General features: G+C 43.2%; 1 protein-coding gene across 2 annotated transcripts in view; it reads left to right on the top strand.

Annotated features, from left to right (window-relative positions):
• The window catches only part of HS1BP3 (HCLS1 binding protein 3), a 54,094-nt gene extending 27,627 nt beyond the window's left edge, over positions 1–26,467 (top strand). Inside the window, exons 5-7 of one of the 2 annotated variants that reach the window (XM_056343604.1) lie at positions 13,411–13,562; positions 14,265–14,400; positions 24,714–26,467. In XM_056343604.1, coding sequence (XP_056199579.1) covers positions 13,411–13,562; positions 14,265–14,400; positions 24,714–24,942 — 517 coding nt within the window. In that variant the 3' untranslated portion in view covers positions 24,943–26,467. Of the gene's footprint in view, positions 1–13,410; positions 13,563–14,264; positions 14,467–24,713 lie in introns of both variants that reach the window. The other variant, XM_056343605.1, reaches the window with a different exon arrangement.
• The last annotated feature ends 299 nt before the right edge of the window (positions 26,468–26,766 follow it).

Here is a 26,766-nt window from a genome sequence, read left to right as displayed (position 1 = left end):
GGTCAGAGTGGCTTGATGGAAGATTTCCAAGCTTCTCTCTTCTTTACTTTATTGCTTTTTGTCTGTAATAGCATTGAAGGCATTCTTGAAGGCATCATTAAATACAAAACATGGTGTCATGCCCTCAAAACCAACTTACAACATTATCTAGACCCATTTGCTAAAGGTGTCTCACTTCTCATCTGTGTGATGGGTTATCAGCCAGCATAGGCTGTTGCTGTGTATAACAGTCTTGTCCTGGAAACTTGTTCCTGTGTCATCCATCTTTTTTGTCTTGGCTATGAGTGATAGAGCCATGGCCCCGGCTGTTCATGTAATATGAAAAAAGCAAATGCATTCTTAAGAGGCTCCTGAGGGCTAACCCTCATTTCCTCCCTCAGGGGCTTTTACAGCAAACCCTGACCTCACTGGAGTTGTTTTTATTTGCTCAGTGGTGCTGCCAAGAGACAAGGGCAGTGCCACACAATGCAGGATGCTCAAACGGGAAGGAGAAGAATATGGTCCAGAGCTGCTGGCCAAGGTCTCAGGGGAATTAGTTTCAATTCGTCTTTTCAAAGACATCCTGTTTAGGCTGCAGACAGTTCACTTCTGGTTTTCAGGATTGTGTTTGTTCCCAATCTGTAAAAGAAGAGTGCTGGCATGCCCTGTCACATAGTGGTGCAGAAAGAGTGAATTCTGAAAGGTTGTGAGGGTTTTGGGGGCTATCCAAACATTGCAGCCTATTAGCAATAAGCATTGTTTTAGTTGCTCTATCTGGGTGGTGAAAGGTGGCTTATCTGTTTTTCCTGGGTGGGGCTGGTACCCAGGACCCCCTCCAAAAGGTGATGATGTTGAGAGGACTGCATCAAGTTTGTCTCCGTACACAGTCCTTTGGCAGTATCTCATCAAGGTTTGCTCCTTCAAACACCACCACATGCCTTTGTTCTGTGCCCAAGGCATGTTGTAGCACAACCCTCACATTATTTCAAGCACTTTGAACTGAAAATCAGGCGCAGAATAAATAGGAAATCCAAGTCACCACAAAGAGAAAGGGAAGACCAAGACTAAGTGTTTTATAGTATGGATACAGTCCTGCCCCAGCTGTCTTTTTCAGCAGGATAGGTGCGTATGTGCTGCCTCCTGTGCTCATTGCATCTCTGCTGTGGAATTCTGCTAGTCATGGGAAGGCAGGCAGCCTCAAAAGCCTTCTCTTCCCTGGAGACACCACAGGCAACTGTGGTGGGTTGACCTTGGCTGTATGCCAAGTGCCCACCACAGCTGCGCTGTCACTGCCCCCCTCAGCTGGGCTGGGGGGAGAAAATGCAATGAGAGGCTCGTGGGCTGGGATAAGGGCAGGGAGCCATCACTCGCCAATTACTGTCATGGGCAAAACAGACTTGACATGGGGAAAATTATTTTCATTTATTACCAGTCAAATCAGTAGGATAATTGAAATAAAAACTAAATCGTAAACACCTTCTCCACACCCCTTCCTTCTTCCTGGGCTCAACTTCACCCCTGATTTCTATATCTCCTCGCTGCCAGCAGTGCAGGGGGATGTGGAACAGGGGCTGCAGTCCGGCCATCACATCTCTGCCACTCCTTCCCCCTCAGGGGAAGGCTCTTCACACTCTTCATCTGCCCCGCCGTGGGTCCCCCCGCGGGGCGCAGCCCCTCAGGCCCGGCCGGCCCCGGCGCGGGTCCCCGCGGGGGCACCGGCCCTGCCCACAGCCCGGCCCCGGCCCGGGCTCCTCTCCCCGCGGGGCCACGGGCCCTGCCCGGAGCTGCTCCAGCGCGGGCTGCCCGCGGGTCACAGCCTCCCTCGGGCACCCCCTGCCCCGGCGTGGGGCCCTGCCGGGCTGCGGGGGGGGAGCTGCCCCCCGGGGGCTCCGTGGGCTGGGGGCACAGCCTGCCCCGCCGGGGGCTGCGCCGCGGGCTGGGGGGAGCCTCTGCCGCGGCGCCGGGAGCCCCCCGGCCCTGTCCTGCCCTGGCCTGGGGGCTGCAGGGCTGCGGCTCTCACGCATTCTCATTCCTCGCTCCCCAGGCTGCAGTTATGCAGGTTTTTTCCCCCCTGTCTTAAATATGCTTCCTAGAGGCGCTACCACTGTTACTGATGGGCTTGGCCTTGGCCAGCAGCGGGTCCATCTTGTAGCTGGCTGGCATTGGCGCCATTGGATGTAGGGGAAGCTTCTAGAATCTTTTCACAGAAGCCACCCATGTAGCCCCCCGATACCAAAACCTTGCCACCCAAATGCAATACAGCAGGCACCAGCATTGTCCCTTGGTGGTACAAAGGAAATGAACAGAGACAGGACTGGGGCCAGGAGCTGTAGATAGGAGCTGGGTGGGAAGCATGGAGGGGCTTGGCGAAGGGCATAAGGCAGCTGCATGAATCAGCACCTGGCACTTTGGCTATGTTTGATGTACTATATGTTTACAGCCACACTGATCCTGTGGTGTTGGTTCTCTGTCCTAGCCATGTGGCATGTAAAAGGTCTGTAGCATTTCTTCTTATGGATCCAGATCCTGAAATGTCCTGGGTCTGTGTTTTCTGTCTGAAATCATCACTCTTTCCTCCAGCACTGCCACAGCCGCTGTAACAGCAGGGAGTAGAATCTTAAAACATTGAGCAGTTATTTGTAGTTGCTACTCCCCTGCTGTCATCAGCGTCATTTCTTCATTTTTCCACTAGTCCCTCCTACTCACAGGGATTAGCGATATAATTTCTGCTCCCTCTGTGTATTCAACAAGAGATCCCCCTTCATAAATCTCAGTTAATTTCTCACATCTCTCCTATTTACTAGATGGCTTAGTTGCACAAGATTCTCCACTAATGTAAAATAACATATACTTTAACATACTTTGAGTCCATTTAGGATTTGAGTCAGCAAACTGGCCCAAAGGATCAAGTTACTTGCCCAAGATCACACCATGAGGCAACAGAAGCTAATCCTGCAAAGAGCTCTCCTTGAGCTAACAGAACACTATTCATTTGCTGCTTTTTGTCCCTGCACAAGCCTAAGGTCTCACAGAGTCTAGCATTTGAGAGCCTAGCATTTGAGAACCTGAGATGTTTGCCAGCATTTCAACCAACAGTCTGTGTTCCCTGATCCATTTTCCCTGCTGCATCCTTTGCAGCACAGGAATCTTCAGCATTTCTAATCTAGCCAGCCCCAAGGGGGGTGGCTGGCAGTAGCAGATCATCAGGTAGCTACGCAGGAGCAAGGAGCAGGGTCTGCAATGAATCAGTTGGGTAGATCTGCAGGCTTGTGTCACTTACGTCAAGTCATAATTTTCTGGGGATAAGAGATGCTCGTTGAAGGCTTCGCTGAGATTGTCCATCTGCCATTTCTGAAGAGTGCTTTGGGAATAGCAAGTGTTGCTCTGGGTGAGCTGAGCTCTGAGAGATTTTTTGCCAATATGAGAGGAATTATTTTGGTTATGATTTTAGAATATTGTCATGGCTGTTAAATAACACCAGTGCTGAGCTGGATCTCATGTGTAAGCCAAAACCACTTGTAAAGACTACTTACTTCTTCCGTCACGTGTTTGTGGATTGTTTGCATTTATCAGGTTTCTGTGATTCAGCCCCCAGCCTTGCTGTGCTCCGCAAAGGGCTCACAGTGCTTCCCCACTTGAACCCATCCATTCAGCATGACAGCCAGCTGTTGTGTGCACTGAGCTCAGTGCCCAGCCCCTGAAATTACTTATGTTCCAAAAGCCTGTGTGCTGAGAAATCAGGCCAGTTAGTGATAAAAACGTAAATAGGAATCCAATTAAAAAAATGCAGAACTATGTCAGCTATTTTTCTGCTTGCAGCAGAAAGAAGCCCCTTGGCAGCTGCCTCTGCAGAGCCTCAGTATCTTGCTTAGGAGGGAGAGTTGTATGTCTCTGGTGATTCCTGGTGTGACTGTTTGACCTCCAGCAGTGTCTGCAACATCAGAAGTGGAATTGCTTCACGCAGTAGGTATATCCATGGTCTAGGGAATATTTTACCCAGAGCAATTTTATCTTACCTCTGTTAAAAAAAAACACAACAAAACCCAAACAAACAAAAAACACACAAGAAACCTCTAGACAGGAAAGCTGCATTTTCTTTTTATGGAAGAGGTTTTGATCTCGTCATCAGCAGGAGAGGCAGCAGGCAGAGCATGGGGCTCCATCTGCAACAGCGGTATCATTTAGCTCTGACAATGTCTCACTGTGTCCTTTTGTATTTTATTTCCTGTGGAGCCATCTCTGTGTTGCAGTGAGAGGTTTATTTTACCCATGGTGCAGCCAAGAGAAAAAAGTGACCTCTGTGAACAGCAAGAAGTGTGGGGGGGGGGTAAGGCAGTGGGGAACCAGGCTCAGCCCCATCTTCCCTCCTTGGGCTGTATCATGGAGCAGTCAAGACACTGCGCTTTTGAAGCAGTCTGCCTCTTGAGTGCAAATCCTGCTTGGCTGTTGATGGAATCTGCTCACTGCCTTGGTAACTATCCCTCCTCTGGCTTTCATAAACACTCTAGATGTGGTGTGACAGGTATGTCAGGCAAAATTTTAGACTGGAACATCATTTGCAGTTTGTTAGAGGTTTTCTGTAGGTTGTGGGTGGATTTGTGCAGGTACCAGGCAAAAAAAAAGAAGGGTGCCCTTCAGACAGAGTTTTACGGGGAGCCTTTGGGATTAGAGAGGCCAGAGGTTTTTGATGCAAACAACATCTCTTTGTTGCATTACCTGTTTGAGGCTTTTCTGTTCACAGGCAGATGAAAACTGGAGTTGTGCCCACAGTCTGGGTTCTTGTACCCATTCTACTTTCGCATGCCATGAGGAGGAAATTCATGTGAGGCAGCAGGACAGGGGGAATGGTCTCCTCCTGAGGAGCACAATATGAGCCTGTGAGGCTGTCAAACGTAGGTGGCAGGAGATGCTGCTGGATATAATTACATTTTGTTTGCAAGGAGATAAATATCAGGTAACACAGAATTAAATCTTTATATAGTAGATGTGGAACAGTTAGGTTGCCTGTCCTTGGGAGGAGGTACCAAGCAGTTGCAAGTCCTGCTGATTTGACTTTACCAAGACCTATAGTGACAGGACAACTTTAAAACTTTCAGTTTAAAACTGAAAGAGGATAGTTTAGATTGGATGTAAGGAAGAACTTTTTTACAATATTGCCTGGTGGAAAAGGACCTGGGGGTGCTGGCCTACAGCCAGCTAAACGTGAGCCAGCAGTGTGCCCAGGTGGCCAAGAAGGCCCAGAGCATCCTGTCTTGTATCCAAAATGGTGTGGTCAGCAGAACTACGGCAGTGATCGTCCCCCTGTACTCAGCACTGGTGAGGCTGCACCTCGAATCCTGTGTTCAGTTTTGGGCCCCTCACTTCAAGAGAGACACTGAGGTGCTGGAGCGTGTCCAGAGACTGGCAACAAAGCCGGTGAAGGGTCTGGAGCACAAGTCTGATGAAGAGTTGCTGAGGGAACTGGGGTGGTTTAACCTGGAGAAAAGGAGGCTGAGGGGGGACCTTACCGCTCTCTGCAACTACCTGAAAGGAGGCTGTAGGCAGGTGGGAGTCAGTCGCTTCTCCCAGGACAAGAGGAAACAGCTGCAAGTTACATCAGGGGAGGTTTACATTGGATATTAGGAAAAATGTCTTCACTGAAAGGGTGGTCAAGCATTGAACAGGCTGCCCAGGGACATGGTGGAATCAGCATCCCTGGAGGGATTTAAAAGACATGTAGATGTGGCACTTAGGGACATGGTTTAGTGATGGACTTGACAGTTAAAGGTTGGACTTGGTGGTCTCAGAGGTCTTCTCCAACCTAAATGATTCGATGATGAGACAGTGGCACAGGTTGCCCAGAGAAGCTGTGGGTGCCCCATCCCTGGCAGTGTTCAAGGCCAGGCTGGATGAGGCTTTAAGCAACCTGGTCTAGTGGAAGGTGTTCCTGCCTGTGGCAAGGGGGATTGGTCTAGGTGGACTTGGACCTTTGAAAAGGGCCCTTCCAACCCAAACCATTCTCTGTGTTTCTATTATTTAGAGGTGTGAGTGCCCAACACTTCTGGAAATGAGGCATGAACTATTCAGGTGTTCAGTGTTTTTTCAGAAATTATGCAAATGTCTAACAAGAACCTACAGTGGTATGTTCATGTGTTTGTTTGGCTTTTTTCACAGTTGTTGAAGAAGCCAGACGCTTCTCCAAAATGGTCGCTGTTTGCATTTGTCACTTTTACTTGCTAGTTGTAAGAACTATTGCCACAATGCTGGATACTTTCGGTACCATCAGTTTCCTATTTGTGAGGCTTTCTTTTTTTTGTGTGTTTGCTCCTGAATCTGTTGAGTGTGTGGCAGATAACATGCTCACTAGCTAGTTTTTTCACACCCTGTTTGTTTCAGCTTGGTTGACTTAGATTGTGAAGCTGCTCAGGACATTTTGTGAAGAATGTCTCATAAAGGGACAATATTGGCAGGTTGATTTCATTACAGTTGTCATATTTATATTCTTGTCATGTCGCACATTTTATTGCGTTATACGGCACTAGACATCACTTTACAGGCATGCAACGCAGTACTTGCCCAAGAATTTATTGTCTTTCAAGCTACAGACCTGTAACAATTATTAATTAGTGTAAGAGGATGGATTTTTTTTCTTAGAGTATAATTTTTATAGGGTCAAAACACAAAGCTAAGGCCTATTCCTGGAAGTAACTCCATTAGCTTGAATAGTGACCTGAAAGGAAATAGATCAAGGAATAATGTCTGGCAGAGTTTGTTAAGTCCAAACTGTTCCTCCTAGTTTTTTTCCTGATAAAGCTTCCTTTCTGCAGAAAGATTTTCTGTTTATTTAAGATTTAACATGACTTTTGTCTTTTATTGAAAACTGACTGGTAAACATCCTTGTTTATTTTGTGTGGTCAGCAGGTACAGGTGGTTATCATTTGTGATCAGCTTCAGCCTCTTAACTTCCTCTTGCTTCGCTAACTTACCTACTGTTACCTCTGCTTAATTTCATCCCTTTTTTCCCTTACCCTCCCTTCTGCATTTTCCCACTTTCCCATTGCAGCTTTCTGTTTCTCCTTCAGTTACAGCCTGTGGTCTTTTTCAGAAGCATAATTTGACCAATAGTAGTAATCTTTGGAGATAAAACAGAAAAAGAAGAGTCCAGGATAGAGGTCTGGAGGGTAAAAGGTACATGATGCCAATGGGGGGAGAAGCAGGCTGAAGATGACAAGGAGGCCTAATTGTCAGTTTAGAGAATAAGCAATATTCCAGATTCTGGAGGTGTCTGATACTGGCCATAAATTTGGGGAAATGGATTGAGGAGGGATGAAAAGGGGGATGAAAAGGATGATGTGGAGCAGAAATTGCAAGGACTAGGCACAGGGAAAAGAGAATGTGCTCCAGAAGAGGGAAACAGAGCAAAAATCAATGTTTCTCTCCTTCTGTCAGTTTGAAATCAAGTACTGCCAAACGTGCAAATAGAGTATTAAGGGCATAATAGAAGCTGGTGTACACCAAGCCCTGATGCTGCCATCATCATGCTTGCCTTGTAGCTCTTTTACTAATTCGTAGACTGAACAGCAAGGCATAATATTCTCTCCTTCTCATCCCATGAAAGACATGGAGAAGAACCAAAAAGAAAGAATTCTGGTTTCGTCCCTCCTTGCTTGAGGCATCTGAGTGCCAAAGTTAATGCAGAGATAGCTCAGGTCCTCTCTCTACAGAGAAGCAGATACCTGCAATGCTGCAGTGACATCCCTGTCTGCAGGAGCAAAGGATAGGAGCTTCCCATTGTCTTGGTCCCTGCTTTGGAAGAAAACGGTGGAAGGTCTCAGGACTGCTGTGTCAGTCCTTTGATAAGATATCTTTATTAACCGTCCATAGGCTTATAAAAGGAAAACAGCAGCATGAGTCTGGCAAGACTTTAGTAATGAATGCTTTTTTATCTGCCTTTCATTAACCTTACCAAGCATCAAGGCAATGCTCACCAGCCCCTACTTCTTTGTGTTGTACTTTTGTAACTTTTTTCTAGTTTCTAAAATAGCTTTATTTTTAGCCCTCTGTAACATCCCTGAAATTCTAAAACATGTTGAGTAGTTATATCCAGGGTGCAGAAAGATGCCTGGCAAGTTTTTTCCAAAACATGTTAGGGCACATTATCTGGTATTGCATGTTTGAAAATGTGCATCGTTAACATGAGTATTAGGATAAGAACTATTTCACTGTTGTCAGAAACCGTGAAAGTACCATTATTCTGCTTTGCAGATGAAACACAAAATAGTAGTGAGTATTTTTGGCTTTTTCACATCGTTATTGGCAACTTTATTACGCCTGTCTTTGTGTCCTTGCTGTGGTTTAATTTAGTCATGATTGTAATTTGAAACTTATCTTTCATTGTCCTTAACTTGTTTCAGCAACTCTCACATTCTGATTTAGTCTAGAAAATCAAAGGAAAACGATAAAGAAATTTCTTTTATGTTAATTTTCTTTCTTTGCAATCTACTCTGTAACCCTTGTTCCCTTGCCAGACACATGAGTGCCTGTGTGCTTTATTAGTTACTTAGTTGAAAACTTTTTAGGAAATCTTTCCGTATTATGATTATTGTAATGAGCTGTACACTAAACAAAAGTCGTCTGTCTGTGATCTTGTTGTCTGTTTTCAAATTATACTGAAAAAGGATATAATCAGAAAGCTTAAGGACAGATTATAAAACCAGCTTGGCTTCTTTTAGGAAGAACAGGTACTCCTGAGTGCTGAGCCCTTCAGAAAAATCTCTCCACAAAAGCAGGCCCCTAGATGGGACCTGAAAATCTATTCCTTCAGGCTTTCTTTCCATCTGTTGCTCTGCTGACACAATAGTCCAAAGCAGGCCTAATCTGGGGGCTGCAAACAAGAGAGATATTGCCTGCAATTGAATATTCTTCTTCCTAGTGATTTCTAATAGGAGATATATTCTGTCTATCATGCATTATCTTACTTTGGGACATGCCAGGGCCATTTAAAACACTGCAAGTTACTGTGATGTCCACAAGAAAAAATTACTGTGTGAGGTAAAATATCCCTGCGGCCAGCACTTGTCACAGTTGCTTAATGCTTAGCAGTCAGGCTGTGTTGAGCTGACGGGCTTAGAATTTCTATTTGGCATCCCTTGCCCAAAGCAGATGAGAATGACCCCTTTTGTCCTGTCTGTTATTATCAGGCAGCTTTGGAAAATGAGCACTGTTGAATGAAAAGAAAGCAGCAGATGACATTTTGTTTTCTGCATGAACTAGTGTATAGGTTCTTTGTTTTTCAGAAATGGTTTTCAAGGAGATGTGCTAATATTGCTGCTATTTTAGCAGTAGTTCTGTTGTTCAAGCCTGAACATAGATTTGTGGGAGTTGCGGTGTCCATTTATATTAGTGTGAGCTCTTTCCTTGTAAATTCCATGGGTTTCTAAAATATGAATATGTATATTCTGAATAAGTCTTCATAAATATTATTGTAACATCTACATAAGTAGAATCTTATTTCTATAAAAAAGTGATGGTCATATTTTCAGAATAATAAGTTCTGAAAATTTTTGTCCGTGCACTGAGATTACATTTACTCTGAACAGTTACATTCACTGTTTTAACCCCAGCAGTGAGCCTGGGTTAGGGACTCGTGTCTGTACTGAGCACAAAAGACAAGCCCTTTGGTTTAAGCTATTTGTCACCGAGCATGAGGTCTGGAGATCCAAGATTTCAAAATACAGCTGTCATACATACAGGTCTGGAAATCTGACTTCGGAGTGTCTTAGTCATCCTCATTGTTGTTTTCTACAGTGAGACATGGAGGCAGCCAAACAAGTGACCTACATTGTGTTGGTAAACAATAACATGAGTATTACGTTTACAAAACGGGTTAGGTTAAGTGAGCGTCTCCTGCATACAGGGTTTTGTTGACATTTTCATGGGTGATTTGAGATTCATTTGGGAGCCAGGAGTCTCAGCTGGATTTTCCAAGTGTGCCAGCAGCCTGACTAGGTGGATTCATATTCCCTAATTTTTCATCATCCCGTTTTGGCCCATGTCAGATAGCAAGCTAGTCTTTATCTGTAGTCACTTATGAAGCAGTTTGGCTCCTTTTGGACTCAGAGCAGAAGACAGTGTTACCTGAGTCATTCTCTCAGTGCTTTCTGTGTAGAAGAGAGCTCAAATGACTAAATAGGTTAAGCTGAACAAAGGATACATCATCTTTAGGGCTGGTTTGGTTTTTGTTAAGATTTTTAAAATTCAGTAGAGTGATATTCCAAGGTTCACTTGTTTCAGCAACAAAAAATTAGCAATGATAAGGGTCCTCTTCTGCCAGTTGGATGCGGGTAGTTTCAAAATGCCTTCCCAAGAGCCTCTGCATCCCTGCACTAGTTTACTGCACCCTGGCACATCATGATCATTGAATTAACTATCCTTGCAGCTTCTCCTCTGCATGCCTACCAGCATGTGTCCTCACAATCAGCTGTTCCAGCGAAGTCCCTGGTCCCCTGTTAATGGGGAGGTAGCCTGAACATACAGAGAGGGGATGAGTGGGCAGGCAGGCACACGCTCAGACCAGCTGAAGCTGATTGTGAAACCAGAACCTCAGACAGACTCCAAACTTGTTACACACCCTTTCTCATCCATTAACCTCTGCTCAGCAGTGCACAGCCTGGACTGGCACAGCTAAATACAGAACCGTGGGAATCCTGTTTCCCAGTTAGAGACTGACCTCAACAGAGTCCCTGTATGGATATGCTGGAATTACTTGGCAGTCCAGCTGTGGCTTCCTTAGAAGGGTTGGGAGGGGAAACAACGTGAAGGCAGAAAAACAACTTCCTCGTGTTCCTACTGGTAGCAGTCAAGCCCTTTGGGTTTGGCCCAGTGCCTGTAACCGCCAGTGGAGTCCCATGGCAAAACAGAAAGCAAGCCAGTGTAAGTGGCTGGTTTGATGGCCAGACTAAACAGAGGGTTATTACCAGGACCTTTCAGTTAATTTCATTTTGGTTTAAGTGGTGTTCTTTATGACACTCTTTATGGTTCTCTTCTGTTTCATCAACATTTCCGACCTTTCTGGTACTTTTTGTTGCAAATAGCTAACTATTAGTAAACTCCTTGTTAACTTCACTGGGGTGGAGACCTGTTGCTTGGAAATTTGTTGGCTTATGTATGTAAGTACCTGTGGCATAACAGGACGTTATACATCAGGAGAGCTGTTGTAATTCTGAATGGGTGAGGGGTCTTGTCAAAGTCTTTTTGGCATTCTGTAGGATTGCAAATCCCCATCTATATTGTCATTCACTTCTCAAATAATACTTTGCAAGGCATGAATTATGCAAATAAAGGTTACTTCTTCCCCAGTAGATTGGATTTATTTGTGTCTACTAATTCTATTTTTAATCAATCTGCCAGCTCTGAAAGACTCAGTCTTACTGTTCTTCTGGTTTTGTTGTTCAAGATAATGGCTCTCGTTTTTTACGTTTTCCTTTAATACTTAGGTTCATTTGAGTGATCGATTTCTTACCACAGTTAATAAAGCAATGAATCTGAGTTTGTGTAGAAATCCTGGGTGAAAGCTGTGTGGCTTGTATGTATCATAACTTTAGATTTTGTCAGGTTTTGGAAGAAGGCTCTTTTACAAATGCTTCAGTTTGAGGCAGTTCCTTGGAGCTGACCTTTCAAAAGTAGCTCGGAATTCAGAAGTCACTTGAGGTATATCCATAATGAATATATATTAAAAAAAAAAAAGACACGGAAGTTTCATCTGCTTTAAAAAGACTTATAAATAGGTCAGCAAATTAGTTGACAACTGCAGATACCTTTAGTATATTGAATAGGGTGTATTTCCAAATAAGGGTGTATTTCAGTTCTGCATGGGGCTTGCTCTTAGGCCCCTAAAGCGCAGCATTTCCCATTGCTGAGAGATGAAGTGGTGGTAGTCAGGTAATATCATCCATGAGTTCTATTTTGGTGATAATAAACTTGTTAAAATAACTGGAAGTAACTGGACTCCACTCTTTTGTGTGTAGCTATAATCAGAAGAGGATTTTACAAGACTCTTTAATGTAGTTGGAATGTATGTGTAATCTTTTGACCTTGTTCTTAGTTTTTGATGACGATGGCATGTTAAGTGCTGATAATTGGGTTTGCTCTAGGCTGAAACCTGACCTGCTCTCTGGGAAGGAGAAGATCAGATCTTCTATTGTAAGAGGCACTCAAAGGGGATACTTTAGAAATGGCAAGGCCATGACTGCTAAAAGTAAGGAACTCTGAAATATGGCAGTTTCTTAGGAAGAACACTGTCCTAAGGAACTCTTGTCTTTCAGCTTAGTTTGAATTGGACTTTTCATCCAAAGCTTTTTGTCCTGTTCTCTAAATTTTTTTTTAATATCATCTGGTTTGCCTCATAACGCAAGCTACCCTACTGTGAAAGCTGCCTTGTAGCTTCATCTGGTAGAATATGACTCCTAGGTGTAAGAGCAAGAGGCACACGCTTTTCACTCTGTTCTTGCGGGGGGGGATTCAGCTCCCCTTGTTTGAGCCATATGCAAATGAGGCCTGTAATCCAAACTATTTTTTAGCTTCTATCTCCAGCCAGCGGGAAGAGGAGGAGATTTTCAGAGATTTAGTGCATCCAAATATGTGTTCAAAATAGATGGGATTAATTGTCCTGTGGAGGTGCATGTCTCTTTCCACTGAGTAGAGAAGCAGCCTAAAAATTAATGTTGTTTCACTGACAAATTTTAGAAAACTAAATTTAGAGGAAGTTAATCCAGTCCTTAGTTCAAGAAAGTACTGAGTGACATTTGTAGATTCTGCAAATAGCAGTCTGTCCAACCAAGCATCTTCCAGTCCCTGCTTGCTTCAACTTGAAGATGATGTAGTCTTCATATCATGTCTCCTCTGAGGAGGATGAGGGGAGTGTCTAACGCCTTTATGAAAGGAGTGTGCAGCAGTCAAAAACAGCAGCAGGCACTGGCAAGGAAATGGAGCCAAAAAGGTTTTTAAAAACCTGTCCAAAGGGATCAATGCAATGGTCCAACCTGTGCTTTGCTTTTCAAGCCATCCCTTTTCTATCTGTCTATGACAGTGTTGCTGGAACTGGTCTTCTTTCTTATTTTAGGCTTTCTGTGTGGGAGGAGTAAAGCTGCTTAAAACAAATGTGATTGAGTGGTAGTTTGTGCAGTACAGCATTGTTAGCCCTGCTCTTCCAGTTCCCATTGGATTTCTTGATAGTTCTTAAGAATACAAAACATAAGTACAGGTAGAGTATGTCAGACCAACAGTGTTTGCAGCTCAATATCTTGTTCCTGCCAGTGACTAACAGATGCCTATGTACCTTTCTCTGATCCTTTCCCAGCCTTCATCTATTTTCAGCTTATGGGGTTTTCTAGCCATAAATCTTCCTTGTTAAATGAAGAATTGTAGCTGACTTTCTTGTCTCTTATGTTTTAGAACTAAAAAACCAAAGAAGGCATCTGCTTCTCCAGCCAAGGAAGAGAAGCCAAAATTAACGATTTTTGAAGAGGAAGGAGATCCAGATGAAGGTCTTTTTGGCCCAGAAAAAGATTTCTCATCAATTGGTCCCAGGAAGAAGATGAAAGAGAGTAAATCTTGTTTATATTTGTATATACACAGATTGTTTTATTTAAAGCATGTGTATAACTGAGGTTTCAAAGTGTAGCAATACAGAGTATACAGGCTAAATAATGACTTGGGAATGTTAAGGCAAATCTTCAAAATCACCTAGAATCATTCAGAAAGAATAAATAAGATGTGTAGTTCCCGTAGGTCAGGGGTCCTCAAACTTTTTAACTAGGGGGCCGGCGCGCGGATGAAGTGGCAGGCAGTCATCTGCGGCTGCTTGGTTTCCCCCCCAACCCCCGGCGGGGGGGGGGGGGGGGGGGGGGGGCAGGGGAGTTCTGTAAATACCGGGGGCCAGATTGAGGACCCTGGTGGGGGGGCGTATCCGGCCCGCGGGCTGTAGTTTGAGGACTCCTGATGTAGGTATTTACTGTTGACATTTTGGGCTGGGATATTGTAGGTCAGTGGGAGCTGGCTGTCCCACAGTCACTCATGCCACACTAACAAGTGATGTGACCTACTTTTGAGTGCAAGAGGAAAGCAGATTTACCAAGTCCTAAGAGTGCAAAGAATGACTGCACTTGTGGATTTGAAGTCCCTGTAAAAAAAATAAAATTGTCTACATGATCTTTTTTTTTTCGGTCCAGTAGCCAGATTTACTAGCTAGTATTAATTGTGTTATATAGCATGATTTAACTAGAGCATTTTCTGGTTCCCCATTCTAGATCTGAAATTATTTGAAAATCCAGACCTTGGTGGGGTGGTAAGACTGGGTGACTCACTGCTGCTGCCAGCTGCCTGTAAGAACAGAGAGTATGTGCTGAACACAGGTCCTGAGGAGGACACTGAGGAACTGCTGAGGTACACATCTCAAATCTGTCTTGTCGGATGAAGGTGATCTGAGAAGTTCTTTAGACTTCCAAAGAGGTGAATTTGTGTAAATTTAAGCTGAAAAGGCTTAAATACTTTGAATGCTAACTGAATCAATACTCATGCTTACAGGTAAAAGGTAAGATATGTGTCATGGACCTTGGAAATCACACGCATTAAAACAGAAATTAGGAAGACCCTTTGAGAAAGGTAGGGTGCAAGGTATTATTCTGTAACTGTAAAGGAAGGGTCTTGGAGGCCCAAGGCATGCCATCTAGTCCTTGTTTTCTAACACGACACTTCTGCTTCCTGCAAGCGATCCTGGGGGTGAAAACTGACTCCATTATGAAAAGTGAGAAACAAAGAGGAATTCAGCTTTAGTGAGCTGAAATCAGGGGTTCTTGCCACAAGAGGAATGATTTTCTGCTGGTGGCTCATGGGCACATGCATGCTTCCAGGAAGAATCCTGTGCATACCTCTGCAGCTATAAAAGACTCTCATTAAAATATCACCCTGCTTTTAATTTTTAATCTGGTGGAAAGGAGGGCTCGAGCTCAGAGTCATAGGAGGGAATAATGTACTTGCTCTTACCTGCCCCCTTGATAGTGTAGCACTGGAACATATCATCACAATGTATTTTATTCCTGGTATCTCTCACAAGGCTAGTTTGCCTGCACTGCTAATCCTCAAGAGATCAAGCAGGAAGGCAATGTTCAGAGAGAACAGCAGCATCAGGGAATCTGTGCTGCAGTAAAGAGTCAGATTCATGCCTTCTGGATCTCAGGCTGGCATGTGAATGATGAGGCCAGCCTGCTCTGAGCGCTAATTCTTGCTCACAAGCTCCTGTTAGGAAGTATGATTTCCGCAGCAGGTACTAAACCCAGGAGAGAGAATCTGTGTGTGGTTTCAAACCTCTCCTGAAGCAGGCAGTTTTGCAGGTATTGCTTTCTACATATGCAAAGGTGCTAACTATTTCAGTGGTAATACCTGACTTAATTTAAACAAAGGTTAAATTGGGTTGGATGCCATCTCCCATTACATCCTGACAGCCCACCTGATGTTTATAGAAGCTGATGGGGCAGGACATGACCTGATTTAGTGCTGTGGTATACTGGGAGCAAACAGGTATGTGCTTTCAACATTTTCATGTTTGCTTTCTCCTCTGCTAGCAATCTCAGCACACAATGCTTGATCCAGATTGTTACAGCTAGAAGTGCCTGTTCCAGTCCAGTCCTGGCATTATTGTCCACTAGTGCAGTGAGCTTCTCCATCTGTCATGTTAATATCCTTTGAATTATATGTTTTCTTTTCCTCTGTGGCAGAGAAAGGTCTCTGAAGTCTGCTCTGAGACCAATAGACCATGCTTTTGGATCAGTTTGAGGTCATCAGTCTTAGCAGCACACCCAGATGGTTAAGGATACCCATGGGAAAAGATTCCATTTCTCTTAAATTTGAGAACTTTTCATTTATTCTTGTCCCAGCACTTTCAGTAGTTGACAAGTCATCACGGTCCAAATGCAAATGAAGTAGTTTGATGGGAAAGTTGCTACAGGAATCCAGAGGCAACTCCTGGCTGTGCAAGAAGTATAAGCAGATAGGTCAGGATCTGGTGACCTGTTCAGGTGCCTAACACCCCCTGAAATCACCCTAATAAACCTAGTTCACAGTGTTATCTGCACATGATAGAGAGCTGGTGAATGGAATGCAATGTGATTGGGGTTAAAGGAGAAGCTGTTAAAGGGGAGGAGAGGAGTGGCAGTGCTGTTCTAACCTAGTAGAATACTTCACCTCACCTTTATGTAAATTCATTGCAGTCACCTGAAGTCCTGTAGCTGAACTTTCTCAAGTGCTTATGCACAATGCACTTTGTTTTCTGTTCAGCTGGAAGCCTTAGCAGAACTGTCAGGTCTCATAAACATAGAAACAACATTTGAATCATCTCCCACCTTCCCTTACAACCAGACTGTTGTTACATGTTCTTGCAGGGCAGTGCCACAGTCCCTTTTCCAGGCGGTGACCCTTTGTGGTGAGAGAAATCTTCAACATGAGGTGAACCCTGCAATCTCTCTGGCATGGGGGCCTGAGTATATTTTGAGGCCTAAGAATAAATCTTGCCTTTGCCCAGTAGTTGTTGACAATCGCTCTCCTGTCCCAAAGGGGACAGAGGAAGTCTCTCCCCAGCCCTCAGGTCCGTTCACATGCATGTGGTAGATTCAAGAAGTGTCTGACTTACTGAAAAATTTACTTACCAGTGAATCACAGGCAGAGATAGGAGAGCACTGCCTAAGGCAGACAAGGTAGAACCTTTTTCTTCCGAAGGGGAGGTGAGAAAGAGATGATGTTCAGAGCGGAACACAGGAGCAACCAAGTCCTTTGTGATCTTTATGGTACCTGTGTGGTTGTAGCAGCAGTAGCACCACAGCACTCTCAGCACAGCAGTCAATCCCCAGCAGTGACTTGTAACTCTTGAGGAAGAGACTATTATGGAGACAAATGAGTCTGCAAAATGTGCGTGGGCTGTGCTTGTCACAACATGAGGGAGAAGAGAATATGATAAATGTTCTTATTGCAAACTGAAGACTGTGCTTTCTGTGTATACCTGCTCAAGTGACATGAGAATTACTATTTTAAATAGAATCACCTACTTTACATTAACAAGTGTTAAGCTTTGAGAAGAACCAATTTCTTTGTAAGTTTAATGAAAGATTTATTTCTATGGCAAAATATCCATGTCCATTCAAACAAACATCTTCCCTCTTCCTGTCCATTGATCAGCCTTTTACTGGTTACAAATTTCTTGGCCTACCAACAAATATTAAGTGATAGTGATGGAGAAACTAAGTGAATTACCTCACTCGAGCCACTGGCATTACAGATGCAGGCACTCTGTCCTAGCACTACGTCTGCCATAATACATGAGTGAGGTGCCTGTAGAGGACTGTAGTTGCAAGTCCTTCCAGAACTTGTGGAAAAGAGGTAAATTGCTGTGGTAGAAACCAGCAAGGTCATGTCCCATCATGTTGCCTTCAGGAAAAAAAGGAGTATGTCATACTCTTCCTTCATGGGATGTGCTTTGAGAAAAGGAGGGAGAGGTAACCAAGTCTTTTTGGCTTATCTCTTCACCACAGGGATACAAAGGAACTCAGGCCCTTCTGAGAAGTCCTGAGTCCCTTTGCTTTTGACTGTTCCAAGGTGGAAGGTGACCAACTGCAGTGAGGTGAAAGGGTATCTGATCAACCCTTTCCTAGATGTTAAAAGAATTATCCTTGGGAATGGATTTAGGATCAGGCTTCTCTTTTTTTCTTCATTTTCCTGGATGACATCATACTAGATAATGATTCTTTCTGGATGCATTCAGCCATCTACCTCCACTCTCAAAGCTCCTCCTCACATCTAATTTCCATTTAAGCCAGAAACAGAAGTCAGACGCTGCAGAAATCAGTGTCCTGCAAACTTTCCCATCATAGATTCTCATGCCATCTTATTTTCTCATCTGCATCCACGCAGTGGCCACAGATGTGCAAATTAAGTTTTCATGCAACAGGACTGCAGTTGATCTCTTCTTCCTTATTAACCTAATTTGTGCCTGCCTAGTGTTATGGATCAGGTTTTTGTGGAAAACCGGTGCTAGAAGTGACTCTGTGAATGTTGCAGCAGCATTGTGGGCCCACAGAACAACATAAATTATTACACATCCTAGCCTGAAATAATTATCACAGTTGTCTGAGCAGCTTTGTAGGAGAGATTTAATTAACTTCACCTTTGATAATGAATAGGGAGTTGACCTGGAAGGAAGCAGCTGTCAGCGTTAACATTTGTCTTTTTCCAGTGCTGAGAAAAGTGTCAGCAGTGGGATCCTGGTTCTGCTGCTCTGTAATGGCAGACCTGGTGTATTCTTTCTTAGGATTACACTGATCTAAGACTGCTGGTTTAGAAAGGGACAGACCAGCTCTTATCTTTGTGCTCCAGCTGCATTGTCCTGTCTGTACCCTTAAAAGATTAATTTGGTCTGTATTTACCAGTTGATCTGTTTTTACACAGCTATGAGCTGTGCCATCAGTGATAAAAATGATGACCCTTTCAGAAGCATTATATATTTTTAGAGACTGAAGCTGTTTCTGAAACTGCATCCTGACAATGGTCATTTCTAAACACCATTCAGTCCATACAGCTTCTTGAGCAGGTTTGTTAGCTTCAGGCTTGCCAAGAAACTGTTGCAACCCTTGAAGCAGAAAAAGTTTGTATGTTCTTCATTCTGCAGGCCATTCAGACTAGCCAGGAGTCATATAGGACACCAGTCACCTCCAGAACCACATGATGAGTAATGCTTTCTCACTGTCCTGAGGATATGAGAGCAGCACCACAGCTGGGAGAAAAGCTTTGAGAAACTCCAGAGGATTTAACTCTAGATCCTTTGGGCAGACAGTTGTTTAGGTGATGGGCAGGTGGCAGAGGAGGTTGTGGTAACTGGCTTGGAAATTTCCTGACCACTCCAGGGCAGTTTCCCTTGCTTGCGGAGACCTGATTGTGAGGAAAGAACCTTGATTTGGCTGCAGTGGCTTTCAGTAAACAAATAAATTCTTCTTTTCCAACCAGTTTTTGGTGGATTTCATTTGCTGCCCAAGAGCACTTTCTGTGATGGTTTTCAAGCATATTTTTTTTTTTTTGTTTCATTTTTCCTGTGATGTATAGAGATGCTACTTATGAACACTGGAAGAACTACCAAGTAAACTTGCCTAACAGAATAGAAAGGCTTTTACCGCACAGGAAACGTTAATTCTTGCCCTATGCCTAGGAACATGTATAGGTTGTATAGAATAATGCAGAGAGGTGACCTGGAGTCCTAGCCTCTCCTAGTGTAGCAAGAGATGCTTTTGCTAGGCTTGAGAGTCTCCAGAATTCAACTGTCTTGCCCCAGGTTACTTATATTTTTGACAGACATCTTTAGCTGGGGGGATAAAAGCTGCCTGCTCCCCCCTTTGCCTGGTGATGGGGGAACTTTCTCAAGAAGCAGGAGACAGAGGTTTGAACTCCTTCGGGCTGGGGGAAAATTGAACCAGCTCTCTGGTTCAAATTGTACAAATTGAATTATCTCATTTCCTGGGTGAGTGATCTAACCAGTAGGCTGTTTTCTTCTTGCAGGCATATGCATGTAGGACTTACCTGTACTAATGAGCCTATTCTCTGGCCCTCAGCCAGACTGCGCCGCCAGGCTGCATCCGTGCTATTAACACTCTCCAGCTGCAGAGCAAGGTGACTGTACGCAGCTGCCTGCTGGGAATGGTCCCTCCCATGCCAGCTCCAGGTTGTGCCTGGTAGTTTTTCACAGGAAGGCTAATCTGACCCAGACCAAAGCTGTGCCAGTGGTTCTAAGATTTCAGTAATGCAAACTGTCATGTTCCAGTGTCCAGACATATTTCATGGCACTGGTTAAAGTACCAGTATGAATTTACCTGTAATGGATTGCAGGAGAAAACAGGAAAAGGAGGGGAGATACCTCCTACACAGTCCCCTATGCTTTGCACTCCTGTGGTTAACTCCAGCCTGTATAATTTCCACGGGCCTTGTTAGAACATCACACCCCCTCTCTACTGCCTATAGCAGAAGAGGTGGTCAACAGATACTTCAAAGCCTCCTGCCTATTTTTGGGCACAAGTATTTTCCCAAGTCATATATGTTAATACACCTCTCCCCAAGGCTTCACTAAGGTATCTGTCATATTTGGTGTTAACACCAGACAAAGTAAAGACACCAATAATAAGATAGGGAAAGATAAAAGTCTATTCTGCAAGAACTGCTGTGAGTTGCATAACCTAGCTTCAAGCATGATCCTTTTGGATACTTTAATAAATTATGGTAGTCTTTGTCTCTTGATTTCATTACTGATTCTTCTTATTAGAGCAAGCAGAGGTCACTGTCCCCATCATGCTAGGTGCTTACACACATGTAGTCATTCCTGTTCCAAAGATCTTGTCCAGATAGACAGGATAGAGTTCAGGGAAGTGGCATTTAAAATGGTGATGTTCTGATGGCAGCTGTGTCTGTCTCAAAGTCAGAGCTGGGTTACTCTCTTGAAGCCCACATGCTAGCAGTCACATCATAGGGCTTTGCGATACACTTTCTTCAGTAAGGGTTTTGGTTGCTTTCTGTGTCTGGAAACAAAGAGAATTTCCACCAATAGAGTCTGTGAATCAGCACAACAGTATGGCAGGAATTTTAAACAATGTGCTGCTGCTTTTCCATTACAGAGAAAGAAAGAGACTAATTAGAGAATGATTAATTACATGGATTCTGCGCCTGATTGTTTATAAAAAGATGGGGGTGGGAAGGTTCTTCCTTTAATCTTGTTATTTCAGAATAGTTGCTGATTTTTTTCTTCCTTCTCCTGGCCTGGAGTTAAATATGGTGGTAGTTATGCACTGTAACAATTCATTTGCCTCTCAAGAAACAGAATTCCTTGTTTCTATCTCTGCCTAAGGCATTTTGCATTTTCTCTCTTCCGTTTTTCAAAGACAGTTGTGTCTCACATGATCAAACAACAGTGGATCAGTTTGCCTAGCAGTGCAGCACTGAAAAGCAGGTTTTGAGACAAAGGCTGCATATTATCTGCTGTGTTCTCTGTAAAAGACTTCTGTCTAACCAAGGTCTTGAAAAAATCCAGGACAGCAGATTTATATGATCCACTTCCAGACTTGCAAAAATCATCTCCTGCATAATTTTGGCCTAAAAAAACCCCCACCCTCCCCACCCACCACCCCCAAAACCCCACACCTTGCTGGACTGCATCTTTTAAGGGTACTCTGTGACTGTGCTGAGTGGTTTTGTTGCTGTGGTTAGCACAGAAATTAATCTAGAGCTGCACAGGAGCAGAGAGTTCAGGAAGCTGTACCATCTGATCAGGTTCATGAGCTGTATTTACTGCTGCCCCTTCTGGGCAGTGCACCTAGTTCTCAGGCAGTGCACCTACTCCAAAATCATGCTTCCTCTGTATGATATATATGTATATGTATGTATTCTTAATCTGGTTATTATGGTTTCTGTTATTTATGAGCAAAACTTTATGACATGGACACTGATACATTCTGTATTTGTTCATGCCAAGAAGGGAGGCATCAGATCAGCTGAAGAAAACCAGGCTTCAGAAATACCAGCCCTAACATGTTTTGTTTATTACACAGCAAAGAGAACAAGAACATGTCTTGGCAATGTGATCACAGGTGTGATATCTCTTAGATATCAGCGTTTGCAGCAAACAAAAATGCCTGGGCTTAAACTGAATTAATTTCTTCTATGTAGATGAAGTATTCAGGAGGAAGAAATACACTGACAAGGTGCTTTGTAAGTTAGGTGGGATATGTCACCTGCAGGGAATCATGGAAGCTAAAAGACATCAGAAATCTTATCTAAATAAAAGAGAACATAATCTCCAGGATTACTTGGGGGATGAAATTTGAGGTGCTGCCAGCTGTAGTACAAGTCCACAAGGTAGAGTTCAAGGTGCAGAGCTCTGGAACAGTGGCCCTGACTTGTCCATCCGTTGGTCTGTTTAGGTATTTTTCCTAGTTTTAGATATCAATGTTCAGGCGGTTGATTTTACAAGATTAGCCTTGGTTAAAACTGATCCTTCTTAGATTCCCTTTAGGAGTCACAAAAAGATCTGACTTCAACAATGATTTTACCTTAAAGGGTTCTGACCATCTATACGTCAGAAAATTCAGGCTAATCCTTCTTCACTTTATAGCTAATTGATGGTGAGTGTGGTTTGTCTCAGCCTGAAGGACAGTGTAAATTCCTCACAGCTTTTATTAAGGGTGAACGTAAAAAAAGAAACCCTTGAAATTATGCAGGTTTTCTTAATACTAGTGGGATCCTTAGCTGAGGGTGCTAGAGCTCTTGAAGTACCTGTGGTTTTAACATTCAGTGTTCACTAGGGATGGAGTAATAAAGTGTCTCAGAGACGATGATTCTTCTGTTGATCATCTTCCCCATGGTCCTGGCCAGTTACTCTATAATCAGTTGCTTCCCAAATTATGGAAGAGCTCAGCTTTGCTTTAACTGCTTACTTTAAATGTTGGCAGGAGGCCCCACCAATTGTTCTGCTGTGTAGTAGAGGCATTCACAGTATCTCTCCTAAAGCTACTGGTGAACAAAGAAATAAAGGGAGGGATCACAGTCCCATTTAGTCAACAGAACTTATCTCAGTGGCTTCACAGGTATCTGAATACGCCCCCCCAAGTCACCCTTGCTGCCTGGCAAGTGAGGAAGATATGAATTACAAAAGGCAAATGAGTGGAAAGACCAAAAAATACCTGCCATGAAATGAGGTGAGACTCATTCATGTGCCAGGGTCTGCCTACATATGGGGCTTGTTTTAAAAAAAAACATGAAAAGGCACCTTCCTTCAACTCCCTGGAGTATGGTATCCTGTTCCAGTGAGTGGAGCTGCTAGAGGGCTGCTCCAGCAAATCCCTCCCAGTCATCAGGGGCTCAAGTAAGAAGCTTCAGAGAATCCTCCCAGAGAGAAACAGCTGTTGTCTGTTCCCTTAGTCACGTCTCCATTTGCTCCTTGCCGTGAGATAGTTATGGTGCTGTGACCAACAGAGAGCATCCAGCCTATCCTCCTGGAGGGAATGTGCCACCTCTTGATGTAGTGCTGGAGCAGAGACAGAGGGAGGGGATGGGTTGCACATATACCGCCAGCTCCTTCCTTGTTTAAGAATCACTTGACCAGACTTTCTTATCCTCACAAGTCCTCTAAGAGTGAGCTAAATAAAACTATTTGAAGGAAATTTAAGCACCAAAGCAAATTCCGGTCCCTTTGGAATAACTCTGGCGCCTTAATTTTGTCTCCTAGTTCATTTGTAGCTTTCCTATCAGGCTACCCTTTGGCTGAGGCAGAGAGAGTTTTATTGCTGGCACTGTTACAGCCTAATGGGCTGATTCAGTTGATACCGAAGTTTCGTAAAAACAGTTCTTATAACAGTGCTTGTAAGCAATTAATCAGTTAAATCTTTTCACTGCCTAAGACACTATGGTCGTGGAGAAAGTGTATTTCACTAGAGCTGGGGTCTGGCAAGGAGATACCCACATATTACAAACCTACTGTTCTTGATCTTTGGCTCCTGGTCCCCCATGTAAAAGTTTTTGCTTGCACTTGATGTGCTGTAGCTTTCTTGGGTTTGTATGCTACAGTTAGAGGTGGAGTCTTTGCAAGTCTTGTATTTTGTAAGCACATACGAAATACGCATTTTATCAGGGGCTTCACTTTTGTACCTGGTCATTACACAGCTGATTATCTGCATGGATTTCTAGTGGGGCTTTGACTGCTTAACAATTATTTATCAATCAAGCCTTTGGGAAATTAACAACAATGTTTACTCCTTCTGGTGTTTTGATTGACCACTGTGCTCATAGGACCAAAAGAAGAGGTTATTTTGATTCGGAACACAAATTACTGTGGCCTGTAAAGACTTCTCTAGCTACGCTAATTTTTACTTTGCCATCTCTGCTATATCTTTTAGAGATGTTATGTGTCACAACCTTCCTTGCCTTTCCTCCACATACTCACTTGTCTTGTGACCTCTTGAAGTCACAAGAAAATCTGTTATAAGGGCTCTCTCGAAATCTTTAAGAGCTCCTGTGGGAACAGAGCTGGGCATGCACAGCAGTGCTCTGTCTCTTGATAAGGTCAAACAATGCAGGTAGAAAACATCCTTAACTGTTTCAAGTGTTTTGGATTATTTCACTAGGAAATAAGGGGAAATGATCGCCAGAAAGACTTGTAGCCATCACAGAATGCAAAACGTCTTCAGTTCCTTGTAAGCAAATGTGTTCACAATATTTTTAAAGCCATTAGTGTTTCCAGTTTCTCAGGATTGAGCATGGGGGATGCTCAGTCTCAGAGAGATGGGGATGAAGCGGAAGCAGAGCTGAATGTGAAAAATTTTACTATCCCATGAAAATTTCTGGGAACTAAAGCATCCTGTCACAAATCAAAACCATTTGCTTCCCAAACTAAAATCAAGTTATTTTACTTTTGATAATTGCAAATTGCTTTTAATTGAGACATTTGAAAGCATGCTTTAATATTCATTAACTTTGATGGTGAACTGAAAAACCACATTATAAAAAGACAGTTCTTATTTTGGCAACATTGAAACTTTTATGGAACACTCTTCCATAAAAGAGAAATTAATCAAAGTTGATCCTGCAGAAAGTTTAATTTGCAAGACTGAATTTTCTTACAAAACAAAAAGCAGCTCAGAAATTCCCAAGATTTTACTGATGTTTTCTTTTCATTTCAGAGTTGAAGATGATTTAGAGAAACTTTTGAATGTAACCTCCAAACCAAAACCTAAGGTACCATCAAAACCACCACTGCCTCAGAAGCCAGCAGTTGCCCCCAGGAGCACTAATTCATCTCCACTGGCAAAGCCAAAGGAGAAGAGGATTCAGACAATGAATGAAGTGGACATTCTCCAGTATATCCAGGAAAATGAATCTATCAACAATCAAGATACGAGTCTTTTTTGAAGATAGTATTTTTAAAATGCAGTGATGCCTTCTTGGCCCAAACTTCCAGTGAGCTCAGGTGACAGTAGCAAAAGTTGACCAGATGTCTCTACTGTCACGGTGCTCATTTGTGTACCATGATATAGAAGAGCAACAAGTTTGACTAGTAGAGGCTCAACATGTTTTCAGAACAGTGCAGTTGGTATAATGTTGCCTTAGATTTTCAGGGTTTTACAGGGGATGTGGACAAGGACATAGCACTACAGATTTTCTGCTACTATTTTAGTATCAACATAGTACAGTTTTAGCTAGTTTAGTCCTGACTGAAAATGCTAAGCGTGTTGCACACATAGCCAATAAATGGTCTGAAGCAGGGCAGGATGCTGTTCCTGTCACTTTAGATAGTGTATTTCAGCTCACTGGAAAGGTCATTTTCCTTTTATCCTGCACATTTTTGTAGCAGTCCTTTCCTCCCTGACTGGTATTTCAGCGATTTATAATCAGGAACTGTTAAGTATAGGTAACAGTTCCTCTGTAGTGGAGAGAAACACTGAAATCCCAGCTAAGCCTGACAATCTGCTGCCTTTGTTGTTGTGCAAATGCCAATTTATAAGAGAACTTGTAGGACTGCAAACTTTTAGGATGCTATGCACCTCTGGCCCCTGGGGAGAATACCAAATGACAAGATGGCTAAGAGTGCAGCTGCAGATGTATGCGGAGGCTGCAGTGTGTAAGAGGTTTGGATGCTGTAGGACTCTTGTGAACCTACTCAAGATTCACAAGGGCTAATTTTTTCCAGCCAGGTCTTCCTGGGCTTCCACTGCAGTTAGTGGAGTGAAAGAGGTTTCTCCAGGAGGTGATTCAGTGCAAGTGTCCTGATGCAGGAACTCTGAATTGCTGTCTGGAGTCACTCACTTGCTCTTTCTCCTTCCTTTCTCCCAGAACTTAGAAGCCATGGTGATTAATTCCACTTAGATAAAATGATTTTTTTTTTGATAAAACAGTGGCCTGTTCATTACTATGGCAATAGTTAAAACAAGGGAAGGCAAACTTGGGATTATCCAGAGGGAAAAATAGGAAGAAAATATACTGGAGACATTTTAATATGCAGGAAAAGAAAAACATAATAAAACAGTTATCCTGGACTATGCCTCTTATTCCCCAGCTCAGGCACTCTGGCTGAACATGCTGAATTTACATCTAATGTGGGTTGATACCTGCTATCATGTCGAAGGAGATTCCTGAACTCATTCCACGTGTTCTATCCAGATGTGAAAACAAGCCACCCAGAGTGAAAAGTTTAATATATTTAAGCCATATTACTATCCTCAAGTTTGCCTTTCTAATATAGAACAAAATAAATAGAAAGCATTATATATATATATATATGTTTAATAATGAAATTAACTCTTTTAGTATTTCCTTTTTAAGCCAATGGAAAATATGATAAAGGTCTTTTGATTTGATAGGACAGATAAAACGCAACCATTGGCTCTTACCTATGTACAGTATGTTTCAGTATAATAAAACATTTTGCTAACCTGCAGGTGTTATTATTGTTCTCTAGGTTGTACAGTAGCAGCAAATCAGAGATAAGAGATGGATTGCATTTAAGATCTGAGGAGCATTACATGGAGTTAAAGTGCATGCTCCACTAAACCCCTGTGTAACTAAGTATGAAACCAAGAATGTAGCTGCACTCATATTTCCTTTGAGAGCTGCTAAAAGTTAAAACTATATGTGGGCAGAGGTGGTACCTGATTATGTCTGTTCTCATAGTGCAATTAGGAAGCTTGTTGATCCCATCCTGCAGAAGGGGAACAAAAGCATGAGGAGAAAATAGAT

This window comes from Falco biarmicus, chromosome 6, assembly GCF_023638135.1.
Source record: "Falco biarmicus isolate bFalBia1 chromosome 6, bFalBia1.pri, whole genome shotgun sequence".
Taxonomy (NCBI): Eukaryota; Metazoa; Chordata; class Aves; order Falconiformes; family Falconidae; genus Falco; species Falco biarmicus.
This window is presented reverse-complemented; position numbering and strand designations above follow the sequence as displayed.